Consider the following 20,179-nt stretch of genomic DNA (forward strand, 5'->3'; position numbering starts at 1 on the left):
CGTAACGGGGTGTCCTAAGATGGCGCAGACTGCATACGTGCGACAGGCTGGGGGCTTTGTGAGGGTCATTAATGTCATCGGAATACGGTTAGAGACGGCTGTGGCCTACACGTGTCCCCCAGACTCACGTGCCGGAGCCCTCGTCCCCAGGGTGATCGATCAGGAGGGGACTCTGGGGGGCCGTAAGGTCGTGACGGGGGGGACCCTCGCCGTGGGATCCGTGCCCTTGGAAGAAGCTGAGCGCGACGAGAAGAGAGATGATCCCTCTCTGCCGTGTGAGGACACAGCTCACCCGTCGGTAGCGGGAAGCAGGCTCTCGCCAGAGCCCAGTCGAGCCAGCGCCTTGACCTCGGACTTCCGACCCCAGGACTAAGAGAATTAAATCTTTGTCGTTGAAGCCCCAGCCTGTGGTTTTCATGACCGCAGCCCCAGCAATCAAAGCTAGAGATTAGAAAGCATTCCATCCCAGGTGACACCTGCTAACCCGCTGGGCCCCCCTGGAGGGAGCCCAGCCTCCCCTCGCCTCCCCTCCCCTCAACTCCCCTCCCCTCGCCTCCCCTCCCCTCGCCTCCCCTCCCTTTTCCTCCCCTCCCCTCGCCTCCCCTCCCCTCAACTCCCCTCCCCTCGCCTCCCCTCCCCTCAACTCCCCTCCCCTTGCCTCCCCTCCCCTCCCCTCCCCTCCCCTCCCCTCCCCTCGCCTCCCCTCCCCTCGCCTCCCCTCCCCTCCCCTCCCCCCCTTTCCTCCCCTCCCCTCCCCTCAACTCCCCTCCCCTCGCCTCCCCTCCCCTCGCCTCCCCTCCCTTTTCCTCCCCTCCCCTCGCCTCCCCTCCCCTCCCCTCCCCTCCCCTCGCCTCCCCTCCCCTCCCCTCCCCCCCTTTCCTCCCCTCCCCTCCCCTCAACTCCCCTCCCTTTTCCTCCCCTCCCCTCGCCTCCCCTCCCTTTTCCTCCCCTCCCCTCGCCTCCCCTCCCCTCAACTCCCCTCCCCTCGCCTCCCCTCCCCTCCCCTCCCCTCCACTCCCCTCGCCTCCCCTCCCCTCCCCCCCTTTCCTCCCCTCCCCTCCCCTCCCCTTCCTTTCCCTCCCGTGTGCTCCGGCCATAACCACCACCCCACGTTTCCAGAAGCTGGGGAGCTATCTCTGGCTCAGTGTCCGCTCCTGCTGTTCCCTCCACCTGGACGCCCTCGCCCCCACGGGCCTCCGGGAAAACCTCCTCATCTGTCATACTTCGCTCAGCAGCAGCGGCTCAGAAAGGCCCCCCGTCAGCCTCTGGGGTGCACGTGGGGCCTCCTTTGGACCTTCTCCAGAGGGTCAGTCTTGCTGTCATGGCCTGTTTGCTGGTCCGGCTCCCCAGCCCGACTGGGGATGGGAATGAGCATCTCTCCCGTCAGCAGCCGGTACCCGGCCGAGGGGCTCCAGAGCAGGCAGAGGGCCCCACCCTTAGGGGCTGCCTCCGGAGGGCTGCGCCGGGGCGTCCCACCCCGGCTATGTGTCCAGGATGGCCACTTTCGATGGACGCTCTCCCCAGGCACTGTCAGCAGGAGGGGGCCCGTGGCTAGGAATGACACGCGTGTATAAGAAGTGGCTTTTCATTTTCACAAGTTATAATACAGCATCCTTTATTTTTCCAGGCTCCCCTGGTCTGATATGATGTTCACTCGTGAGAAAACGGGGTTTCCAGTGGCTCGGGCTCAGATCCCGAGGCGGAGGGAAGCATGCTAGGTGCTGAGAACTCCCCTCGCTGGCCAGGCCGGGCTGCTGAGAAGCCGGGCGCGCAGCGGGACTGGTGCGTTACGGGGCCAAAAGGAAGCTGAGTGACATTGACTCATGGACGGGAACACCCAGGACACAGAAAGATGCAGCTTCACAAAGACGGGGGGACAGACTCCGGGGACACCCCTGCAGTGCTTCACAGGCCTCTCGGCATGACTGACAAACATTCCGCGTCCGGCACCACGCTCCAGCCCGCACCTAATCACAAGCAGGATGCCTTCCAGCGGGGACCCACGGCCTCCCGCTGCGGACACCCTGCTGACTTTGCAGATCTAGGCGGCATCTCCCATCCCGTCTCCCCGAGGGTCTGGGCACCGGCCTCGGGACCGGGCACCGGCCTCGGGACCAGGCACCAGCATCCCTCTCTAGGGATGTCTGTTTTATGGCGGGGGGGGAAGGTGGGACACCACTGGCCACGTCACCAAGAGGGCAGGCCAAAAGCTGCGTCGGGTGTTAGGCTGAGACCGTGGAAATCTTTTATTTCAGGGCACGGGCCATTACGGGAGGATGTTTTCTCTCCAAGACTAGGAAAATGACAGCGAGGAAAACAGTGGTGTCTGTACTTTACGTGTACTTACAAACTGCATTATGGCGGGGGTGGGGGGGGTGGGGAGTGGGTCTGCCTTCCGAGGTACCTGTGTGACAGGTCAAAAAGCAAGAAAGCACAGAGACAACAGACGAGGAGTCCTGCATATTGGGAACCACACCGATGCGAACGGTGGAGAATAAGGCTGGAGGCGCTCCCCTTCAGCGGGACCATAAAATTAAACTCTTTATATACGTCGTCTTTATGTGTCAGTAGACTCTACTTCTTAACAAAATAAAAACTTTTGTGTTACTTTAAAGATATCATTTAGGCATCTAAGGGATGATTTGGAAGAAAAACGCAGTGCACGGAGGGCCCTGGCAGAAGGTGCCTGTTGAGACTGAAGTTCCTCCCTAAACACCGATTCACCACAAAGACTGCAAAAACCGAGCCCCCGTGCTTCTGGCAGCCCTGGGTGCCCGTGGCATTCCCCCGCCTCGGTGGGGGAGGGCCTGTATGCCAGGCCGTGCCTCCCGGGGCTGAGCGGTTGAGGGGGCCACGGATGCCGGGAGCCAGGTGCCCAGCCTCCCAGGACCCCGTCAGCGCCTGTCATTGACCAGCTTCCTCAACTCTCCAGTCCCGGCACCTCTGTGCCCCCAGGGCCCAGCGCGGGTGGGCACTGCCCGGAGGCCGGGAGGGGGTTGCTCTTGCCTAAGTGCTCCTGCATCTCCGGGGCAGCAACCTGGCAGCATCTCCCTGACAGCAAGCAACAGCGGGGACGGGGCAGCGCAAAGCCAGGCGTCTGGGCCCTAAGCTACAGGCGGGAGCGGTGCTGGCAGAAACAGGGGCTGCGCCTGCCGTGGGACCTCCTCCCGCCCCAGCCCCCAGTCCGGCCCTTCCAGGTGCCCACCGCCCGCCGTGGACACAGAGAGGCCAGAGCCAAGTGCAAGAGGAGGGGTCTGGTGGTTCCCGCAGGCGCGCCCGTGCGCGGGGCCTCGGCAGCGTTAGAACAGCAGGGCTTTCTTCTTGAGGTCGTTCCTCTTCCAGAGGGCCAGGCGGTCAAACTCTTCCATGCTCATGCCAAACACTTCTTGGAACTCCTCGGGAGACAAGTGTCTCTTCAAATAAAAAGGAAAACCCAGAGGGGAGAAGTCGGCAACTTCTCCCCCAGAGGCGGATCTGCAGCGAGGATGGAGTGGCCCCCTCAGCGCACCCTCGGGTTCCCCATCTTCCCTCTGCACCCCCATCACTCTGCTTTGCAGCGGACAGAACCAAGCCCAGAGGAAAGAGGTCTGGTTAGGGCCCCACGGTGACCAGAAGGAAGGCTGGGGCCAGAACCCTGACTCCTGACACCTACAGGTGCATCTCCCACTGCAGGTGGCGTTCCAAACACGCTCGGGAGAGGACTACCTCCTGCCTGGAAATGGCAGGAGATTTGCACACGTGGTCACGTTTACCATTTCACTGAATGTTCATGGCTGCTGTTTCAGAACAGGAAGCGGGTGGTTTCTTACACCCCCATTTCACAGATGATACTGCCGAGGTGTGGAAAGCGAGCAAAGGAGCCTCAGTTCAGACCCTCCCTGTTCCCCGCCTCCGCTGTGTGACCACGAGCGAGCTTTTTGTCTCTCTGAGCTCCAACCCTGGGGCGCAGTGAAGGCTGAACACTGTGGTGTCCAGGGCTCCTGCGCCAGCTAGCCTCCCGGGGCCTCAGTCTACTCACCTGCAAATGGGGTCACCCTGGCACCCCCCCCCCCGGAACTGCAGGGGTGAGTGGGTCAGGGCAGCTCACGCGGCTGAGCCCGGCCAGGGCAGGGCCCGCGTGTGTTGGGCACATTTATTGTGATCTGAGATGGAGCAAGCACCGAATAATTCTAGATGCTTCCTTGCCGGTCTGTGCTCCCATCACCCCCACGCTGTCTGCCTCAGCAGGCTCTGAGTGCCTCCTGCTTGTCCTTCAAGACCCGGCTCAGGTGGGCACGACACCCTCTCCCGGGGGGCTCCCCAGGGGAGCGAGGCTGCCCCCCTCCTGCCTGGAGGGGCCGAGGGGAAGACGGAAAGGGGGAGGACAGTCTGCAGCAGGAGGGGGCACGCCCTGGCCCCAAGGAACCCGGTTCACATCCCCTTGCCGCCCCCCACTTAAGAAGTGTGGCTCCTGTGCGGCTGTGTGGAAACCCGTCTGGCCGTTCCTCCAAACGCTTCGTGGAATCGCCCCAGGACCCAGCACGTCCTCTCCCAGGGAAACCCCAAAGGATCCGAACCAGGGCCTCCCGCAGGTACCCGCACGCCCACGCTCACGGCAGTATCGTCCACCACGGCCAAAAGCAGAAACAAGCCAACCACCCATCGAAGAACAAACGGATAAACAAGGTGAGGTCGATTCAGACTCAGGAACACGATGCACCCACAGAAAGTCACGAAGCGCCGAGGTTCGCTATGACACGGACACGACTAGGAAACATCAGGCTAAGGGATTCCATTTACATGAAACATCCAGGAGGGGCAAATCCACAGGGACCAAAACCAGATCAGGCGTTGCCGGGAGCTGGGGAGGGAGAGGACCAGGGAAACAGCTGGTCTGTGGTGCGGGGCTTCCTTCTGGGCTGACGCAAATGTTCTGGAATCGGATGGAGGTGGTGGAGGTCATGCAGCACTGAGACTGTATTAAATGCCACCCAATCGTACACTTCAAAATGGTTACACGTGTGACTTTTATAATTAAAAAAACCCAGTTCTTGCCCCCCAAACTGTGGTTTCCTTGAATTTAAAACAAAACACCTCATACTGAGGGTTATCGCAACGATCAAGAGAGAAAAGGGTGTGAAGACGTGGTAAACTCCGCAACCAGGAACGTCCCTCAGGGCCACTCGCGTCTTTCAACAAAACTCACCACATCTGTGTGGTGCGCCCTGGGGTCTGGAGCCCAGCAGCTGCCAGGATATCGGGGAAGGAACTCAAGAAACCCTTCTTTTGCTGAGTCACAACAGGCCCTCCTAACTGGATCTGGGCCTGGAGTCCCCAGAACTTGCACACACTCTCACACACACACACACACAGATGCACACAGACACACACACACACGCACCATCAAGCCAGTCCCTGCTGGGGAGGGACCGTCAGCTGCCTGCTGCCATCTCAGACCTGCAGGCAGGAAGAGGGTGCTGGCACCTGCCAGAAACGGGCCACGTGCACCGTGCTGACCCTGGGGTTTCCCGGTGAGCTGGGGAGTCCACAACCCAGCCCACTGCAGACAGCAGCACCCACTTCCAGGTACCAAGTCACAACCTTCCCAATTCCTGGGGGCCAACCTAGATGCCAAACAGGAAGGATAAAGGGAAACGCGTGTCTCCTCTCATTGGATGAGTGTTGAGAGGGTGCCTGACACAGGTTGGGGTCCCGAGGCCCCGGGGGTGTGGCCGGGGGGCAGTTAACGGGAGCACAGGTCGGGGGGCGGTGCAGAGACAGAGCAGAGGCCTGAGCGAGATGCCAGTCCTCAGGGCGTGGCCCTGGGGAGGTGGAGGTGAGGGGAAGGGACCCAGAGGTGGCTGTGGACCGGGATCCTGGGGAGACGCGCAGCGGGCTCACGGGGTGGCGCCCAGCGCCCCTGCAGCCTGCGGTCTCCTGCTTTCGGGCCCCTGGGTGTCTCTGGGGTTAGGTCTCCCAGGTGGTGACAGAGGGGAGAAGAGGCCAGAGCAGTGACAGAGGTCACCGCGCTCTAAGCTGGGAAGGGGGGAGGGAGCAGCGGGGGGGACCCTGTGCTCATGGCCCCGGGGGCCTCCCACCAGTGCTGGGGGACAGCGGCAGGGCCTGCGGGCGGTGGGGGTGGCGGCCCAAGGAGCCACAACCCCCGCACCCGCCGTGCGTGCCCTGCAGCCCGTCCTTCGGCCTCCAGACCAAAGATGCCCTGAGAACGGAGTGTGAAAGGCTGCACAGAAACGCGGGCTCAGCGACAAGGGGACACCCGGCCTCGGGGACCTGTGAAGCGGGGCTGCGTGGTGGGGAAGTGGGCGGGAGGAGGCGCAAAGCAGAGGACCCTCTCGGGCCAGCGTTCCCACCCCTGCTGCCCCCGTGCGGTCCCGCCTGGCCTCAAGAGCCCACCCCCCTGCTGGGGAGGCTGCTGGCACCAGGAGGAGGGAGCGGGGGCTGCATGGGGTCCCAGGTGAGTCCCCAGCCCCACACCCCTGTCACAGTGTCCGGGGGTGCTTGTCACACCTGAGAATGGCTGCTAGCACCTCCCCCCCCAGAAAAAACAAACCAAGGCCGCCTTAGGAGCCCAGGATGCCCCCCCAGAGTGACTGACGGCAGCTGGGTCTGGGGACGCTCAGGCTAAGGGCAAGTCCTGGGGGCTGGCAGGGACCCCCGGGCCCCGGTCCTGTTTCATCACCTGCAGACTGAGAACAGAGCCAGGCTGCCTGAGGACTCCGGAGGGCTGCGTGAAGGGCCCGTGAGGAAGGCCGGCAGCGATCTGCTCGCCCGTCCCAGCTCTAGCCGTGGGCTCTGCAGGACCTCACCACGCCCAGCTGACCCACTGCCTCCCGGGGCGAGGGGCTGAGGGCTGATCCTGGCAGCTGGGAAATCGGCACGCAAGGCACTCTCGCTCACGGCAGAGTCAGGGCCCCCAGCCAGGGATCTTTTTGCTTCCCCCACCCCATGCCTGCCACAGCCGGAGGGACGCGGCAGAGCACAGCTGACCCCAGAGGCCAGAGCCAGCTTTCTGACCCTGGCCCAACTCCCTCGGCCCCGGGCTCCTGAAGGCTCCCCTGGAGGAGGCAGGCCTCAGCCCAGGTACCCGCCCAGGCCAGGTGAGGCCGAGCTCCCTGCTGAACCGGCAGGAAGGAAGCGCAGATGTGAGGCCAGCGGGGAGGGACATTCTGGGATGGCCTCACTTCTGGGGTGCGTTGGTGTCCCCGAGGAGCGCCCCTGGGGAGGAGGCCATTTTTGCAGCATAGCAGGGGTCCCACACACCACGCTGGGGGTCTGCCTATGTGTCTCCCTCCAGGGCAGCATCGTGCGAGGACCTTGGGCTCAGGAGCCAGACACACAGGAATCTGGTCCTGGCTCCAAGCCTGTCCAGCGGTGCAGCGTGACACGACTCTGATGTCTGTAAAATGGGAATAATCCCGTCTGCGCCTTCACCCATTCTTTCTCTGCCTGGAATGCTGGCCGCTCTTCATCTGCCCAGGCAACTCCTACTCACTCCCCAGACCTGGGCTTGGGTGTCAGCTCCTCCAGGAAGCCTCTCCTGACTGCCCCCGTCACCCCAGGCTCCCAGGCCCACAAGCCTCCTTTCCGTGGTGTAAGTACACCACGGCCAGTTTCAAGCTTCCAACATGACACCGCTGAATGCAGAGTTAGAAAGAGACGCCCAGGGACTTCCCTGGTGGCACAGTGGTTAAGAATCCACGTGCTGATGCAGGGGACACAGGTTTGATCCCTGGTCCGGGAAGATCCCACATGCCGCGGAGCAACTAAGCCCTCGAGCTGCAACTACTGAAGCCCACGCACCTAGAGCCGTGCTCTGCAACAAGAGAAGCCACTGCAACGAGAAACACCATGCACGGCAACAAAGAGTAGCCCCCACTCGCCACAACTAGAGAATGCCCGTGTGCAAAAACGAAGACCCAACGCAGCCAAAAACAAAGTAATTAACTAATTAAAAAAAAAAAAAAGAGAGACGCCCAGGACCACATGGTTACAGAATGTGCCTCCCACACACAGATGCAATAGCGGTAAGTGACCCTGAGAGCACAGAGGGTAGTAAAATGCAGTAGAGGAATTAGGGAGGAGAGAATGCCGGGTATTTATTACCTTTGCTTTAAATATAATTTATGCAATCGTAAGTTTACATCATTTGTTTGTCAGTAACGGCTGGGTTTAACAACCAGCATGGAAAATTCCTGAAAATTTAACAACAGCAGCAGCTCCAGAAGCCCCTGGTCTCTGAGCAAGCCGGATGCACTACGATTCCCTCCGTAACGAGCACCCCCGGGCGGGCGCGGGGCCTGGGGCGCTCCTGGGTGGCAGGGTGACCGGAGAGAAGGGAGGGGAAGGGCAGGGTCTATGCAGGCGCTCTGCTCTCTCTTCATTCATGTGCTGGGACGCAGAAATAAACCAGACCAGGCGCCCCTGCTGCACAGAGATCTCACACGTGCCATGGAGGTGGGTCAGAGAGCAACTGGGTCTACTTGCGGGTCCAGTTGTGGGACCTGGAAGCCTTGACACCTTGTGAATCATGAATGATCTTCCCACCAGCATCTCACAGCCACAGACCTAACCCTGTAACTGGCTCCATCGGCAAGGGCTGCCTGAAGACAGGCTCAGTGACGACTCAGCTCTGCTCACCGCACGCGTGTATCGAGGGACCGTGGCTGGGAACCAAGGGATGCACGGTTCTGCGCCAGATGAACACGTGCGCTCACACCCAGGGGAGCGGCGAGTGTGTGAGGTGCTGGAGCCCAGACGACATGGATGGGGCTGCAGACGGGGGATGCCCCCTGCGTCACTCAGCCCGCCAGCGGCACATTCAAACGTGGACCTTCTGGCAGGGGGTCCAGGGCTGCCACCTGCTGCTCCTGGAGACCACTGTGCCGTTCAGGTGAGCAGGTCCACCAGTTGGGGCTACCCCTCCCCTTGGCAGACAGGACCCCTGAGGCCTGTCCACCCTGAAGCCGGGCCAGGCATGCTGTCCGTTTGTAGCAGAAACCCCCAACATTTTCTGGGTCACAAAATGAGGATGACGTGGCCCATCTTCATGGAATCACACGCACTCACACACCCTTAGCCTCCAGGGTTCAGGAGCTGCCATGGATGCCCTAAGGCCTACTCAGGGACCCCATTTCAGACCCTGAACCCCGCCATTCTCCTGCACTGATGGGGGACCACTGGCCAGGCTCGGGAAGGGACTTGATGACATTTGCTGCCACCCTCACCTGCCCTGAGATTCTGCTCGCATTTTACGGCCTCAGGAAACCCAGGTTCAGATACGTCCCATGCCTCCCGCGAGGGTACGCAGCCTGGGTGCCCAGTCAGGTGGCTCGAGAGCCGGGCCTTCCCTCAGCCCTGACTCCCTGCACCCTGGCGCAGCTCCTGGAAGCCTCCCAGGCTTTGCGGTGAAGGCCTGCGGCCGGTGCTGCCCAGCCCCCACACTGCCAGCACTGGCCCGCCTTGATGCCCCTGCAGGACCCTCGCAGGACTCCCCACCGCCTCGCCAAGCCCACCAGCCGCTGCCAGGCCCCCTGCTCCAGTGGGGGCGGATCGAGTGGGCTCAGGTCCCACACCCGTTCAGCCTGCGACTCTCGGGCCAGCAAGGGGCTGCATCTCTTCTGAGCCTGGGTCCCACGGTGAACCCCACCCCATCACGCCGCACAAGGAGGCCCTCTCTGCAGGGGGTAGGCCACGCTCTGGGTCCGTGCTCGGGCGCGTCCACCCTCTTAGCTGGAGGTCCCTGGCATCGTCACCATAACAACGTGACCTTGCCATAGTGTGTAGGGTAGGACGGGAACGAAGGCTCCGAGATGTGGAGTGACGTGGCTGCCAGGTGGCCCCAAGGCCCTGCGTCACCCTGTCCTCACCCACTTCCGCCACCACTGCTCTGCCCCACGGCGGGCATCTACAAGTTCTGGAACCTGCCAGGCTCTTCGCCACCCAGGGCCTACAGGGGCCTCCCCCCACTTCAAAAACAGCTCCTCCTCATTCTACAGGTCCCAGCGCAAATGTCCCCTCCTCCAGGGGGCCCTCCCGGATTACACAAGCCAAGCAAGCAGGCCCCGGGCCGCATGTGTCCCTCAAGACTGTCACTGCTGATCTCATTTGTCTCAGCTCCACTGGGGCAAGAAAGGCCTGTCTCCCATCCTTACCCAGGGACAATCGTGCTCTTTGCATCCCCGAATCTAAATCTGTGCTCTCAACCTCCCCGGCCACGCTGCCTCCCAGCTACCTTGCTCCTCCTTCAGGGCTGATTCCACTTGCTGGCCCTACTCTGCACTGTGGCACCCTCCTCCCTCCCCACCCTCCACCCCTAAATCCCAGCCACTCGGCCTGGCCTTCGAGGACTGCTCCTGTTTGTCCTCCGCGCCTCACCTGGGAGGCCCTAGGGTCCTGGAGGCTGGGGCCGAGGCATCTCCTAGACAACCCATGTGGCCGGGAACCCACTCTTCACCATCAGTCTGTCAGGTTCTCATCAGACTGGTCGGACGAGTCTAAACAAAGGGTGTGTTCTCTACCTGCAGGACCTTACGTTTCAGGCACATTCCAACAACTTGGGCTCTTCCTGCTTGAGCAAACTCAGGTGTGCACTTAGCCTCAGGGTCTGGCTACAGGCCTGCCCCTGCCCAGCACACAGAAAGGAGGACCCTGGGGACTCGCCCGGACACGGGCTCCAGGCCTCGGGCAGACACACCTTCCTTTCACTCCCGTTCATCCAGCAGCCTTTGCTCTCTGCACCAGTCAGCCTGGCCAGGCCCTGGTGCCTGGCTGTTTGGCCAGACACTAGCCTAGGGGTGGCTGTGAAGATATCCTGTCAACGCGGTCACACCTACAATCAGTCTGTAAGTGCAGATGAGCCTCCATAATGTGGTGGCCTCATCCACTCCGCCGGGGCAATCACCGAGGGCTTCCCGGAGAAGGAGAAATTCTGCCTCTAAGTGTCAGCGCCTGCCTGTGTGTCCGGCCTGCTGGCCTGCCCTGTGGATTCCACCCTTGCCAGCCCCACGGGAAGCCAATTCCTTAAATTAAATTTCTTAATACGTGTCTATGTCCGTATCTGTCTATATCTGTCTGTCTGTCTACCTGTCTCCTGTTGGTTCTGATTCTCTGCAGGGCCCTGGCTGGTATGCTTTCCTACCTAAGGAGCAGAACATGTGTGCTGGGAGGTTGGGGCTTGGAAGATGGGTTAGAAATTCCTTTTCAATACTGTAATTAATCCGGGAAGACGCACAGCGCAGTGGCCCCGTGTGACGCCTTAGCTGGAACCCCACGTCTGTGTCCCAGAAGCCGAGAGCCTGGGGACGTCCTCCAGCTCCCCCGCCCTCCCCCCCCCCCCCACCAAGGCCTCCTCTGCAGCTGCTACACTGAGTTGTGAAAACCAAGTACACGAGCATGTCAAGTGCTTGGAACAGCCTGGTGATGAAGTGCTTGTTAAATAAGCCAAATCTGATAGAGTCTCAAGCACCCTGTTTTCTCCCAGCGCCAGGCACCAAGCAGGGACCTCTGTCCTGCTGGTGGCCGAGCTGGGGCTGACCCTGTCTGCGTTCACTCCGGCCACCTTGCTTTTCCATCGGGTTCTCAGCAATCATTTTTTGGCCAGCCCACAGTGCCGCGGCCCCGGGGAAACCTTTTCCGAATCCACACTGGCCTGCTCGGCTCTCAGGTTGGTGAAGTGGGGGTGACATGGACAAAATAATTAAAAGCGTGTGCACATCACACCTGCCTGGGGCTCGCGCATGGCACGTGCTCACGGCTACTTCTGAACAGACGCTCCAGCCGCCCAGCAGGACAGGCACGGTAATGTCATCTGGCAGGTGAGGAGTCAGGCGCAGGGTGGTTGAGCAGCTGGTCCGCGGTCACACAGCCGGATTATGGAGACTGTACTCACACCCAGGTCATCCCAACACTAAGCCTCTCTCCCTCCACCGGGACGCCACTGTCGGACAGCGAGAGGCTGACGCGTGACCAAAATGTCTTTTGGCAAAAGCCGGGCAGAGGTGTGCAGGGGTGGCCTCGGGTAGGAGGACACTTGAGTCTGCCCAGGGGCAGGCAAGGCTCTCCCCCTCAGGGTGGAAGCTCCTGGCACAGCAGAGCCGCAGAGGGCACCTGCCAAATTGCAGGAAGGACGCGAGACCCTCCAAGGCATGAGGCCCTCGGGTGCCAGGGGTAGGCGTTGCGACCCAGACCCCTCAGGACAGAAAGCACTGGATCTCAGGGACACCGTTAAGTTGGGCCCACGGGTCTCCCTGAGAAGCCTGATTCTGCTCTGCCCACTGGATCACACAATTCACCTGACTGCCTCCGTGTGACAGAGCAGGGGGGACTCCTCCACGAGTCACCAACCTTTACTGAGCACCTACTACGGCCTCCCGGGTGCCTACGTGGTGCCTTTCTCTCTGCCAGGCTGACATTCTGTATCCCCTCGTCCACCTCATAGGCCAGAGCAACAATCACTGGCAGAACCTGCGTGCTTCCTGCTGCACCGAGTGACCGCCACCTAACCTCCAGCCCAACCCCACACCCTGGAGTCACACCAGGCGTGTCCCCGCCCCTCCCCACAATGTCCTCCCACCTTCACCTCCCAAATATGGCCTGAATCCGCCCACGTCTCGCCTCCACACTGCCACCAAACTGTCCAAGATGCCATCATTTCTTCACGGACAACCCAATCACTTCCTAAAGAGTCTCCGTGCATCCACACAGCCAATTCAGGGATCACAGTGAAGCCTCGGGCGCTGTTTTAGTTACAAATGTAACCAACTTAAAAGCCATTGCTTTTCGGCTAGAAACTGAACTGTTTAAGATGGCTCAGGGCCCTACAAGGCTTGGCCCTTCCCCCTGCCACTGGCTCAAGCACGGCCAGTTCCTCCTCAAACAGCCTATGCTGCCTCCTGCCCCAGGGCCTTTGCACCTGCCATGTGCTCTTCCTGGAATTCTCTTCCTACCTGCCATCCCTCACCTTATGTGCACGCACACACAGACACACACACACACACAAGTGCACGTGCGTGCAGGCACACTTGCTGAACCTACTTAACTTTTATCCCTTTTTAAATGCTCACAGGCCCACCTTCCTCTCCTTCAGAGCCCTTATCTCGGACTATAACTTCACACACTCAAATTGTGGGTCCTCAGTTGAGTCAGGCTGCCTCCGAGGGTAGAGCTCATGCTGGTTTCTGCTCACCGCGTGTCCCCAGGGCCCAGCTCAGTGCCTGTCACACATTCCCCAAACCAGTGAGACGCAGCCGAGCACTCTGGCGATAAGGATGGATAACAAGCCTTGACCATTTGATGGACAGAGTGGTCCTCCTTCCAGGGAGGTGTGTGGGCACCCCCAGCTGTGTACCCACGTCCATCCTCTCCCCTGGCTGCGCACACAGCAGACCCCCAGCTCTGCCATGTGACCGACTCCCAGCCAATGGCCTGTCACCCACAGCCTGGCCCCTGGGACCCTCCCCTGTGTGGAACGGAAACCAAGCAGGACCCTGTGGGGCTTCTTTCTGTGTGCCCCGTTTCTTGTTTGTAGGGAACAGACTCGAGCCTCCACGACCTTCCTTGAGTTCCAAAGGGCAGATTCCAACAGCTGCTAATCAGAGAAGGGAGGGGATGCAGAGACAGGGGAGGAACCACCAGGAAACCACAGCGCAGCCTTGGGGCAGGGTCCTGGTTCCACCTCAAGAGACACAGATAACAATGTCTTTTGAGCTCTTTATAGAACTAAAACCACCAATAAGTGGCAGATGTCAGCATTCTTCATTCCAGAGAAGACCACCTAAGGTCAGATTGAAGGAACCAGAGAAGCTCATCAAGAGGCCACCTGAGACCAGACTAAAGGCCGTGCAGGCCCTGCACACACCCTAATCCTATGAGCAGCCCTGTCTTGAAAGTTGCTATAAAACTCATCAAATCCTCCCGGGTGGGGACATGCAGTTTTGGGGGGCAGGAGCCCGCTGTGTCCCCCTTTGCCTGGCAAAGCAATAAAGGTATTCTTTACTATTTCACCCAAATCTCTGGCTCCGAGATTTGATTTGGCACTTGTGCACGGAGGCTGAGCTTTCGGCATCAGAACGGGATACAGGACCACCACACGACTGTCTGAAAGGATGGGCAGATCCCCATGAACTGGCGTGGGAAAATATTCAGGTCAAATTTAAAAGAAAAAAGCCGATGTCACACTGCATAAACAGTATGAGCCCTACTTATCCAAAAACAGAATTCAGTTCTCTCTGTATATCTGTGCAAAAAAGAGATTTCCGGAGCTAACAGGAGTTATGACCCGGTGGGGGAATTCCATGTAATGTTTACGTTCTCCTTTGTGTTTTTCTGGACTTTTACAAGAGTTATGAATTGTTTTTATATTAAAAATAAAGCTCTCTCCCCTGAAATAAAAACATTGGTGTCCCTTCCTCTCCTGCTGGGGTGCAGCCCCTCTCAGCCCCTCCTGAGGCCCTCCTGGCTCCCACCCCAGCTCCAAACCTCCAGGGCTGTGGGACGTGCCCATCTGTGGTAACACTTCCAACGTGCCTCCCAGTTTGGCAGAGATCAGGAAGAGAATGATTACAGAGAGAGAGAGACGCACCCTTGGGTGTGTTCTTGGCGATTTGGGTGATTAAACCCACTATCCCGTCACCTAAGGTTTTTTTTTTTAAAAGGGAAACATTTGTATGCTTTAACCACTTGATATTTCGCACCTTCATTCTGTATTATAGCAACATAAAGGGTGTGGGATGGGAGTTGGTTAAAGTGCACCCCAGACCCAAGAGGGAAGCAGGAGGTCCCAACCGGCTGGTGGCTCTGAGGCTGCTGTCAGGAGGGGGAGGTAGGCGCCTTGCTCTGTGGTCACCCCCCCCACCCCGCCCCGCCTGTGGTGGTGGGAGCCGGGAGCCCTCAGGGCACCCACGCTTAAGCCACAAACGTGCCCAACAATGGGAGCCCTTCGGGCAGGTCCTGTTTTACAGCAATGGGACGAGACCCCACCATTAACAAGGGCTTCAGCAGGAGCTGAACAGCGTGTCCCCTGCAAAGGAAGCGGAAGCTGTCATGCATGAGGCCCAGGCAGAGGCTGCCCAGGACCCCGTCTCCCGGACCACGTGGCGGGCACCCCCTGAGCTTGATTCGGGGCCTGCTCTGTGCAATCCTGCTCTCTGAGCGCCTCCACGTGCTCCCCCCGCCCCCCCCATCACACCCCAGCTTCCCAGCAGCTCTGGCTGCCCTGCCCCCAGCCCCCAGGACGACCCGCCCACACCCTCACAGGTCAGAACATTTCAGTCGCCCTTCCTCTTCTACTGGGTGAGGTCCAAATGTCCCGCAAAGCGGCCAGCCTCCCGAGCAAAGGCCCTGGGGTCATTCGGCTCTGTGGTCCTTTGCTGGCAAGATGCCCCCCACACCCTGGGGGCTCCGAGACTCAGCGGGTGGACTGCACTGCCCGACCACAGCATCCACGGCCTTGCTGGCCATGCTGCCCCCCACCCCCCGCCCTGGCCTCAGCTTCCCACCTCCCTGCAGCTGCGCCCTCACTGCTGGTGTGAGCCCATCCTCCTCCCTGTCTCTAGGTCCCAGGTCCCAGAGCCCCTGCGGGAGCCTCCTGGGATCTCCTCCCCGCAGACTTTGAGCCTGGGGGAGGGGAGGTGAACATCTGCCCATCAGTGAGGCCAATACACACAGAGGAAGCGCTCAAGAGATGGAAGGAGAGAACCTGGGTCTGGAGACGTGATGAAGCCCCACCGGAAAGGACCCATCTGTCGTACTTTGTACGAGCTGGCAACTCCCTTTTAGCTTAAACCACTTGGGATCAGGCTCCCATGATTGCAATGGAGAAGTCAAAATGCACAAGCCCCCGCCCCTCCACTGCTGCAGCCACACCAGCGTCCCTGTGCCCTCCTTGCCACCACTACCCCGTGCCCTGGGAGAGGGGCTTTACGTGACCGCGTGCGGGTACACCTACCCACTGAGCAGATGTCAACATCCTTGTCTTAAAGGGTGGAGATGAGGGCTTGAGAGCCTCCGTCTGGCCCACCTGAGATCTGCCTGGTCTTCACTCAGATCGGCTCCTACCTGGCAGCCCTCCTGAACCCTGCGGCCCTGTCGGTGCCCCCTCAGCCGCATCCCCGCCCCCCTCCCCCTGCAGCCACCTGAGCCCCCGCCCGCACAGGCAGCCGGGCAGGGTCTGGTGCTGGCCGGACACTCACTCTGCCTCAGATGCTCCCAGCCCCGGGGGCACAGGTGGGGCAGGGGGCCCTGGGCCTTCAGGAGCCTCCAGACCCCTCGCCCCCGTGAAACCTTCCTGACGTGGCTCGGGAGGTGAAGCCCACTGCTGGCCACTGACTTGTTTGTGGGAGGGTGGTGAGGATGAAGGATGCGCGCCGGCCACTGGGGACCGTGGCTCGTGGTGGGGCCTGGGCAACAGGTGTCACCCATACACTCTCCGTGCCCTCAACCCGCGGGTCTTTTAAACGAACACTTGCTCCCAGAAATCAGTATTATTCAAGATCGCGGCAAACGAGCTCAAACGAGAAGCCATGAACTGGGCCGATTTTCTTCACACCAGCGCTAGGGGGAGAGGTAAACGATACCCAGTAAAGCACAGTGATGGAGGCTTTCCTGCCCCGAACCACAAGCAGCTGTGCTCCCTGCGCAAAGCCCTCTTTGTTGGGCACATGACCACGTCCCCAGGTCTTTGAAACGACGTGGGACCTTGACTCCAAGCCCGTCGCTGTGCCCTGCGAGGTCGCCACGGGGACCGCGGGGGTGATGAGAGTCGACACCGTGGAGGACCAGGCGGCTCAGCAGACGTGACCCTCCACCCCGGGGCCCCTCTCACCTCCAGTCTCGTCCGGTCCACGTCCTTGGGCAGCTTCACGCGGATTCGGTTAGTGACGATGAGGGCGTCATAAGGGTAGATCTGCGGGGGAGAAGCAAGCCCAGGTTCGCGAGGGAGCGCGCGTGCTCGGGGACACGAGAGCCGGGCCCGAGGCCAGGGGAGCGGTACATACTTGCGTCTGCATCGGACACACACAGTTCACAGGGAAAGCACAACAAAAGGAACGTTTAACCTGGGCAGGTGCGGCGCGGCAGCCGGAGGTCAGCGTGGGAGCGGGCGGCCCTCTTACCTTGTATTCTGTAAGAGAAAGCGGAGACCACGGGGCCCGGGTCAGAACACGCACGAGCCTGGCCCCAAGGTGGAAGCACGTCTGTCCGGGACCCCCCACCCCGCGGTCGGCTGGGCGGCGCGGTCTCCCTCCCCGCCCGCAGCGGCCTCCGAGCTGCGGCGGGACGGGCTCTGGGACCTCCGGCGGGAAGCCAGGATCAGGAGGTTAGGAGCGGGAGCCACGGTCGGGAGGCTGGAGGCCAGACTGGGAGCCGGACGCCGCACTGTGTTCTCTCTCAGCTGTGCTGCTGCCTCCCCCGTGGTCCGGGCCTGCCTCGGTTTACCCCCGGGGTCGAAACCCCCGGCCTCTTACTGTCTTATCTTCTTAACCCCTTAGCTCCTCCTTTTAAATACAAAGCTCCGCACCGTAGCTTTTCAAGAAGGTTTTTGTTACAGACTAAAAGCAGCTTATTAAACAACGACGTTGAATGGATGGGAGGCCTCCATGAGCACACAGAGCCCACGGGGCAACATCTCTGGATTCCAGCCACAAGCAAGCCTGTCTCAGGAGGGAGACCCTGGCGAGGGCCTCGTGCACGGGGGGGGGCCGGTCCCCAAACTTCCCCATGTGCCATACGGGGTCCTGGCCGCCCCAGCTCTGAGCCCAGGGACCTGGAGGGCCACCTGGAGGGAGCAGGCTGCGACTCCAGCCCCCTCCGACTCCAGCATCCAGTGTGAACCAGCCCAGGAGTCCAGGCTCCTGTCACCCTTGGTGAGAACAGTGAGCGGCATCGCGGGGCCCTGGCGGGTCAAGGCTGGCAGAGCCCTCAGGCAGGCACCTGCCACGTGACCGGGTCTCTCCAGTAGCACCACCCTCCCTGCGGGCAGCCCTGCTGGAGTGAAGCCCCGGGAGCCTGCACGGCGAGCAGGGCCGGGGCAGGATCTGACCCAACTTCAAACCCGCGGGCTTTTCACGGTGGCCCTGCCTCCCTTATCGCCACGGAATTTAACAGTAGGTGTTCGTTGGCCTTGGCCCTGGCGTGGGACGGTCATCCAAACACAGATCTCTTCCCCGAGTGACCCGGAGTGACGAGTAAGTCAGGACGGGGCCGGCTGCACTCAAGAGGTGAGCACCTGGGGTAGGACGTGGGGGAACATCTGAGCCAGCACCTGCATTAGGAGGGGGGAGCGCTGGCGGGAGCGGGGAGGGGAGCACCCCAGCGAGGCGCGCGAGCATCTCAGGTAACGTTAGGATGGGGGGAAACCCATCCTTGACCGGAAGAGGCGGGGACGTGAGCACCCCAGGCTCCCCGACTCCACGATGCTCGGAGCCTTCTGCCAGCAGCCCTGGATGGGGGTGGTTTCAGAACGAGATTCGTGGAAACCTGTTAACGACCCCTGTCCCAGCCAGAGACCCACGGGGTCCCCACTTCCTGTACCTCGCGTGCCCCAGCTGGCATCCGGGTCTGCTCCACAAGGGGCCAGATTGGCATTCTGGAAGAGAAAGAGAGAGGGCGGCAGGGGGCAGGTTGCAGGCCATTGCCGGGGTCCTGGCGGCCTGGCCAGGGAGAAGGGTCAGCCCACGGTGCCCGCTGAGGCTGGGCCCTGGAAAGGCCGTGTGGACGCCCACACCCGCCGGACCTGCCGGCTTCCCACGTGGGCGGGTTTGCTCACACGCCTCCCGCCGCCGTCCAGGCCTGCACTGCCCCTGTCCGTCCAGCCAGCTCCTTCCCAATGTGACGGCAGCTCCCGGGCGCCCGGACCCTCGGCCCCGCAGCTGGCCTGGACCCTGGACCCGGTGGGCGGTTCACTGGGGCTGGGGCTCTGGTGCAGCGCGGAGGCCATTCCTCGCGGCCTCTGCTCCCTCCAGGGCCTCGGGTGGCCGGTGTCTGAAAAGTCCCTGGCACAGACCCCGAGTGCTGTAAGCACCCCATACAGCACGCCTGTGACTGAGGATGATACTCGGGGTGGCACTCGGAGGGGGCACGGACCTGGGAGCCCAGCCACCTGTCTCAGGTGCCTCCCTCACCTGTCCATGGCCTCAGCAGCCAACTCTGACGTCTGGAATTCTCTCCTTCCGCCCATCTGAAAAAGTCATCCTGCAAAGCTCGACAGAGGGTCCCCCAATGTGGGCGCTGGGGCCCTGCAGGGTCGATGGGTCCCTCTCCTGTCCAGCTCAGTCCTAGCCCTGCACCCACTGCCCACAGTGGAGAGAAATGCTTCATTCGTGCCCGTATCCCTGGCCCGTGGCACAGGGTCCGACATGGGGTCAGGGCTCTCGGCCAGTACTTCTGAAACTGGGCACAGGGGTTAAATTTCCATGGGGGCAGCTCTGCAGGGAAAGGGGGGATTATATCCTTCAGCCATGGGTCGTGTTACAGGGACAGGGCTTTCAGCTCTAACCTAGGAAGTCAGGAGCTGGTCATGGTCCTAGAAGCATGGGGCAGGACGAGGCCTCCGAAAGCACCGGGTCCAAAGTCCTTCATCCTGAACAGGGGAAACTGAGGCCCCGAGATGCCGGGACGAGGGTGGCAAAGGCAGGTGAGCACTAAGGGGGGGGGGGGGTGGAGCCTGTCTTTACACGCTTGATACTTTGTCCATCACGGATTTTTTTTTTCCATTACTTTGGATTTTTCAAAACATTGTACTACCATCTTGTTTACCTTGGTCACTGAGTCCTTCGGTAAGTACCCTGCGTGTCTCCCCCTAGCCCCCGCACTGGGACCCGGAGCCAGGCACCCTCACGCCCGCCGGGGACTCTCCGTGACCCTGCACCTGCTCCACGGCACTGAATGACGCCCCTTGGGAGTTTTCAAGAGCAATATCTGGACACGTTTTCTCAGGCCACTGACAAGCACCCCCGTGCACCTGCCTGGCAGAAAGCAAGGCACACCTGTCGCCCACGTGGCTCGACCGCCACACGAAAGAGAAATGCCGCCCCCTAGTGCCCGCTGCCCTGCATCACTGGCTGCAAACTCCCTGCCACCACCACCACCTTGGGCGGTTGGAAACCCACGTCCTGGCAACAGAACCAGTGTCCTCTGGTCTGCCAGGCTCTGAGACTAGACAGAGACTCTCGGGGGGAGGGTGGGG

At 61.0% G+C, this 20,179-nt stretch overlaps 1 protein-coding gene across 3 annotated transcripts in view; it reads right to left on the reverse strand.

The window, feature by feature from the left end:
- Window positions 1-1,601: 1,601 nt before the first annotated feature.
- Window positions 1,602-20,179, reverse strand: part of ABLIM2 (actin binding LIM protein family member 2) — a 153,195-nt gene continuing 134,617 nt past the window's right edge. For 2 of the 3 annotated variants that reach the window (XM_057706605.1, XM_057706603.1), the window contains 4 exons: window positions 18,526-18,580; window positions 16,992-17,116; window positions 16,820-16,900; window positions 1,602-3,413 (listed from right to left, as the gene is read on the reverse strand). In XM_057706605.1, coding sequence (XP_057562588.1) covers window positions 3,300-3,413; window positions 16,820-16,900; window positions 16,992-17,116; window positions 18,526-18,580 — 375 coding nt within the window. In that variant the 3' untranslated portion in view covers window positions 1,602-3,299. The remainder of the gene's footprint in view (window positions 3,414-16,819; window positions 16,901-16,991; window positions 17,117-18,525; window positions 18,581-20,179) is intronic. The other variant, XM_057706595.1, reaches the window with a different exon arrangement.

Source organism: Hippopotamus amphibius, chromosome 13 (genome assembly GCF_030028045.1).
Source record: "Hippopotamus amphibius kiboko isolate mHipAmp2 chromosome 13, mHipAmp2.hap2, whole genome shotgun sequence".
Lineage (NCBI taxonomy): Eukaryota > Metazoa > Chordata > Mammalia > Artiodactyla > Hippopotamidae > Hippopotamus > Hippopotamus amphibius.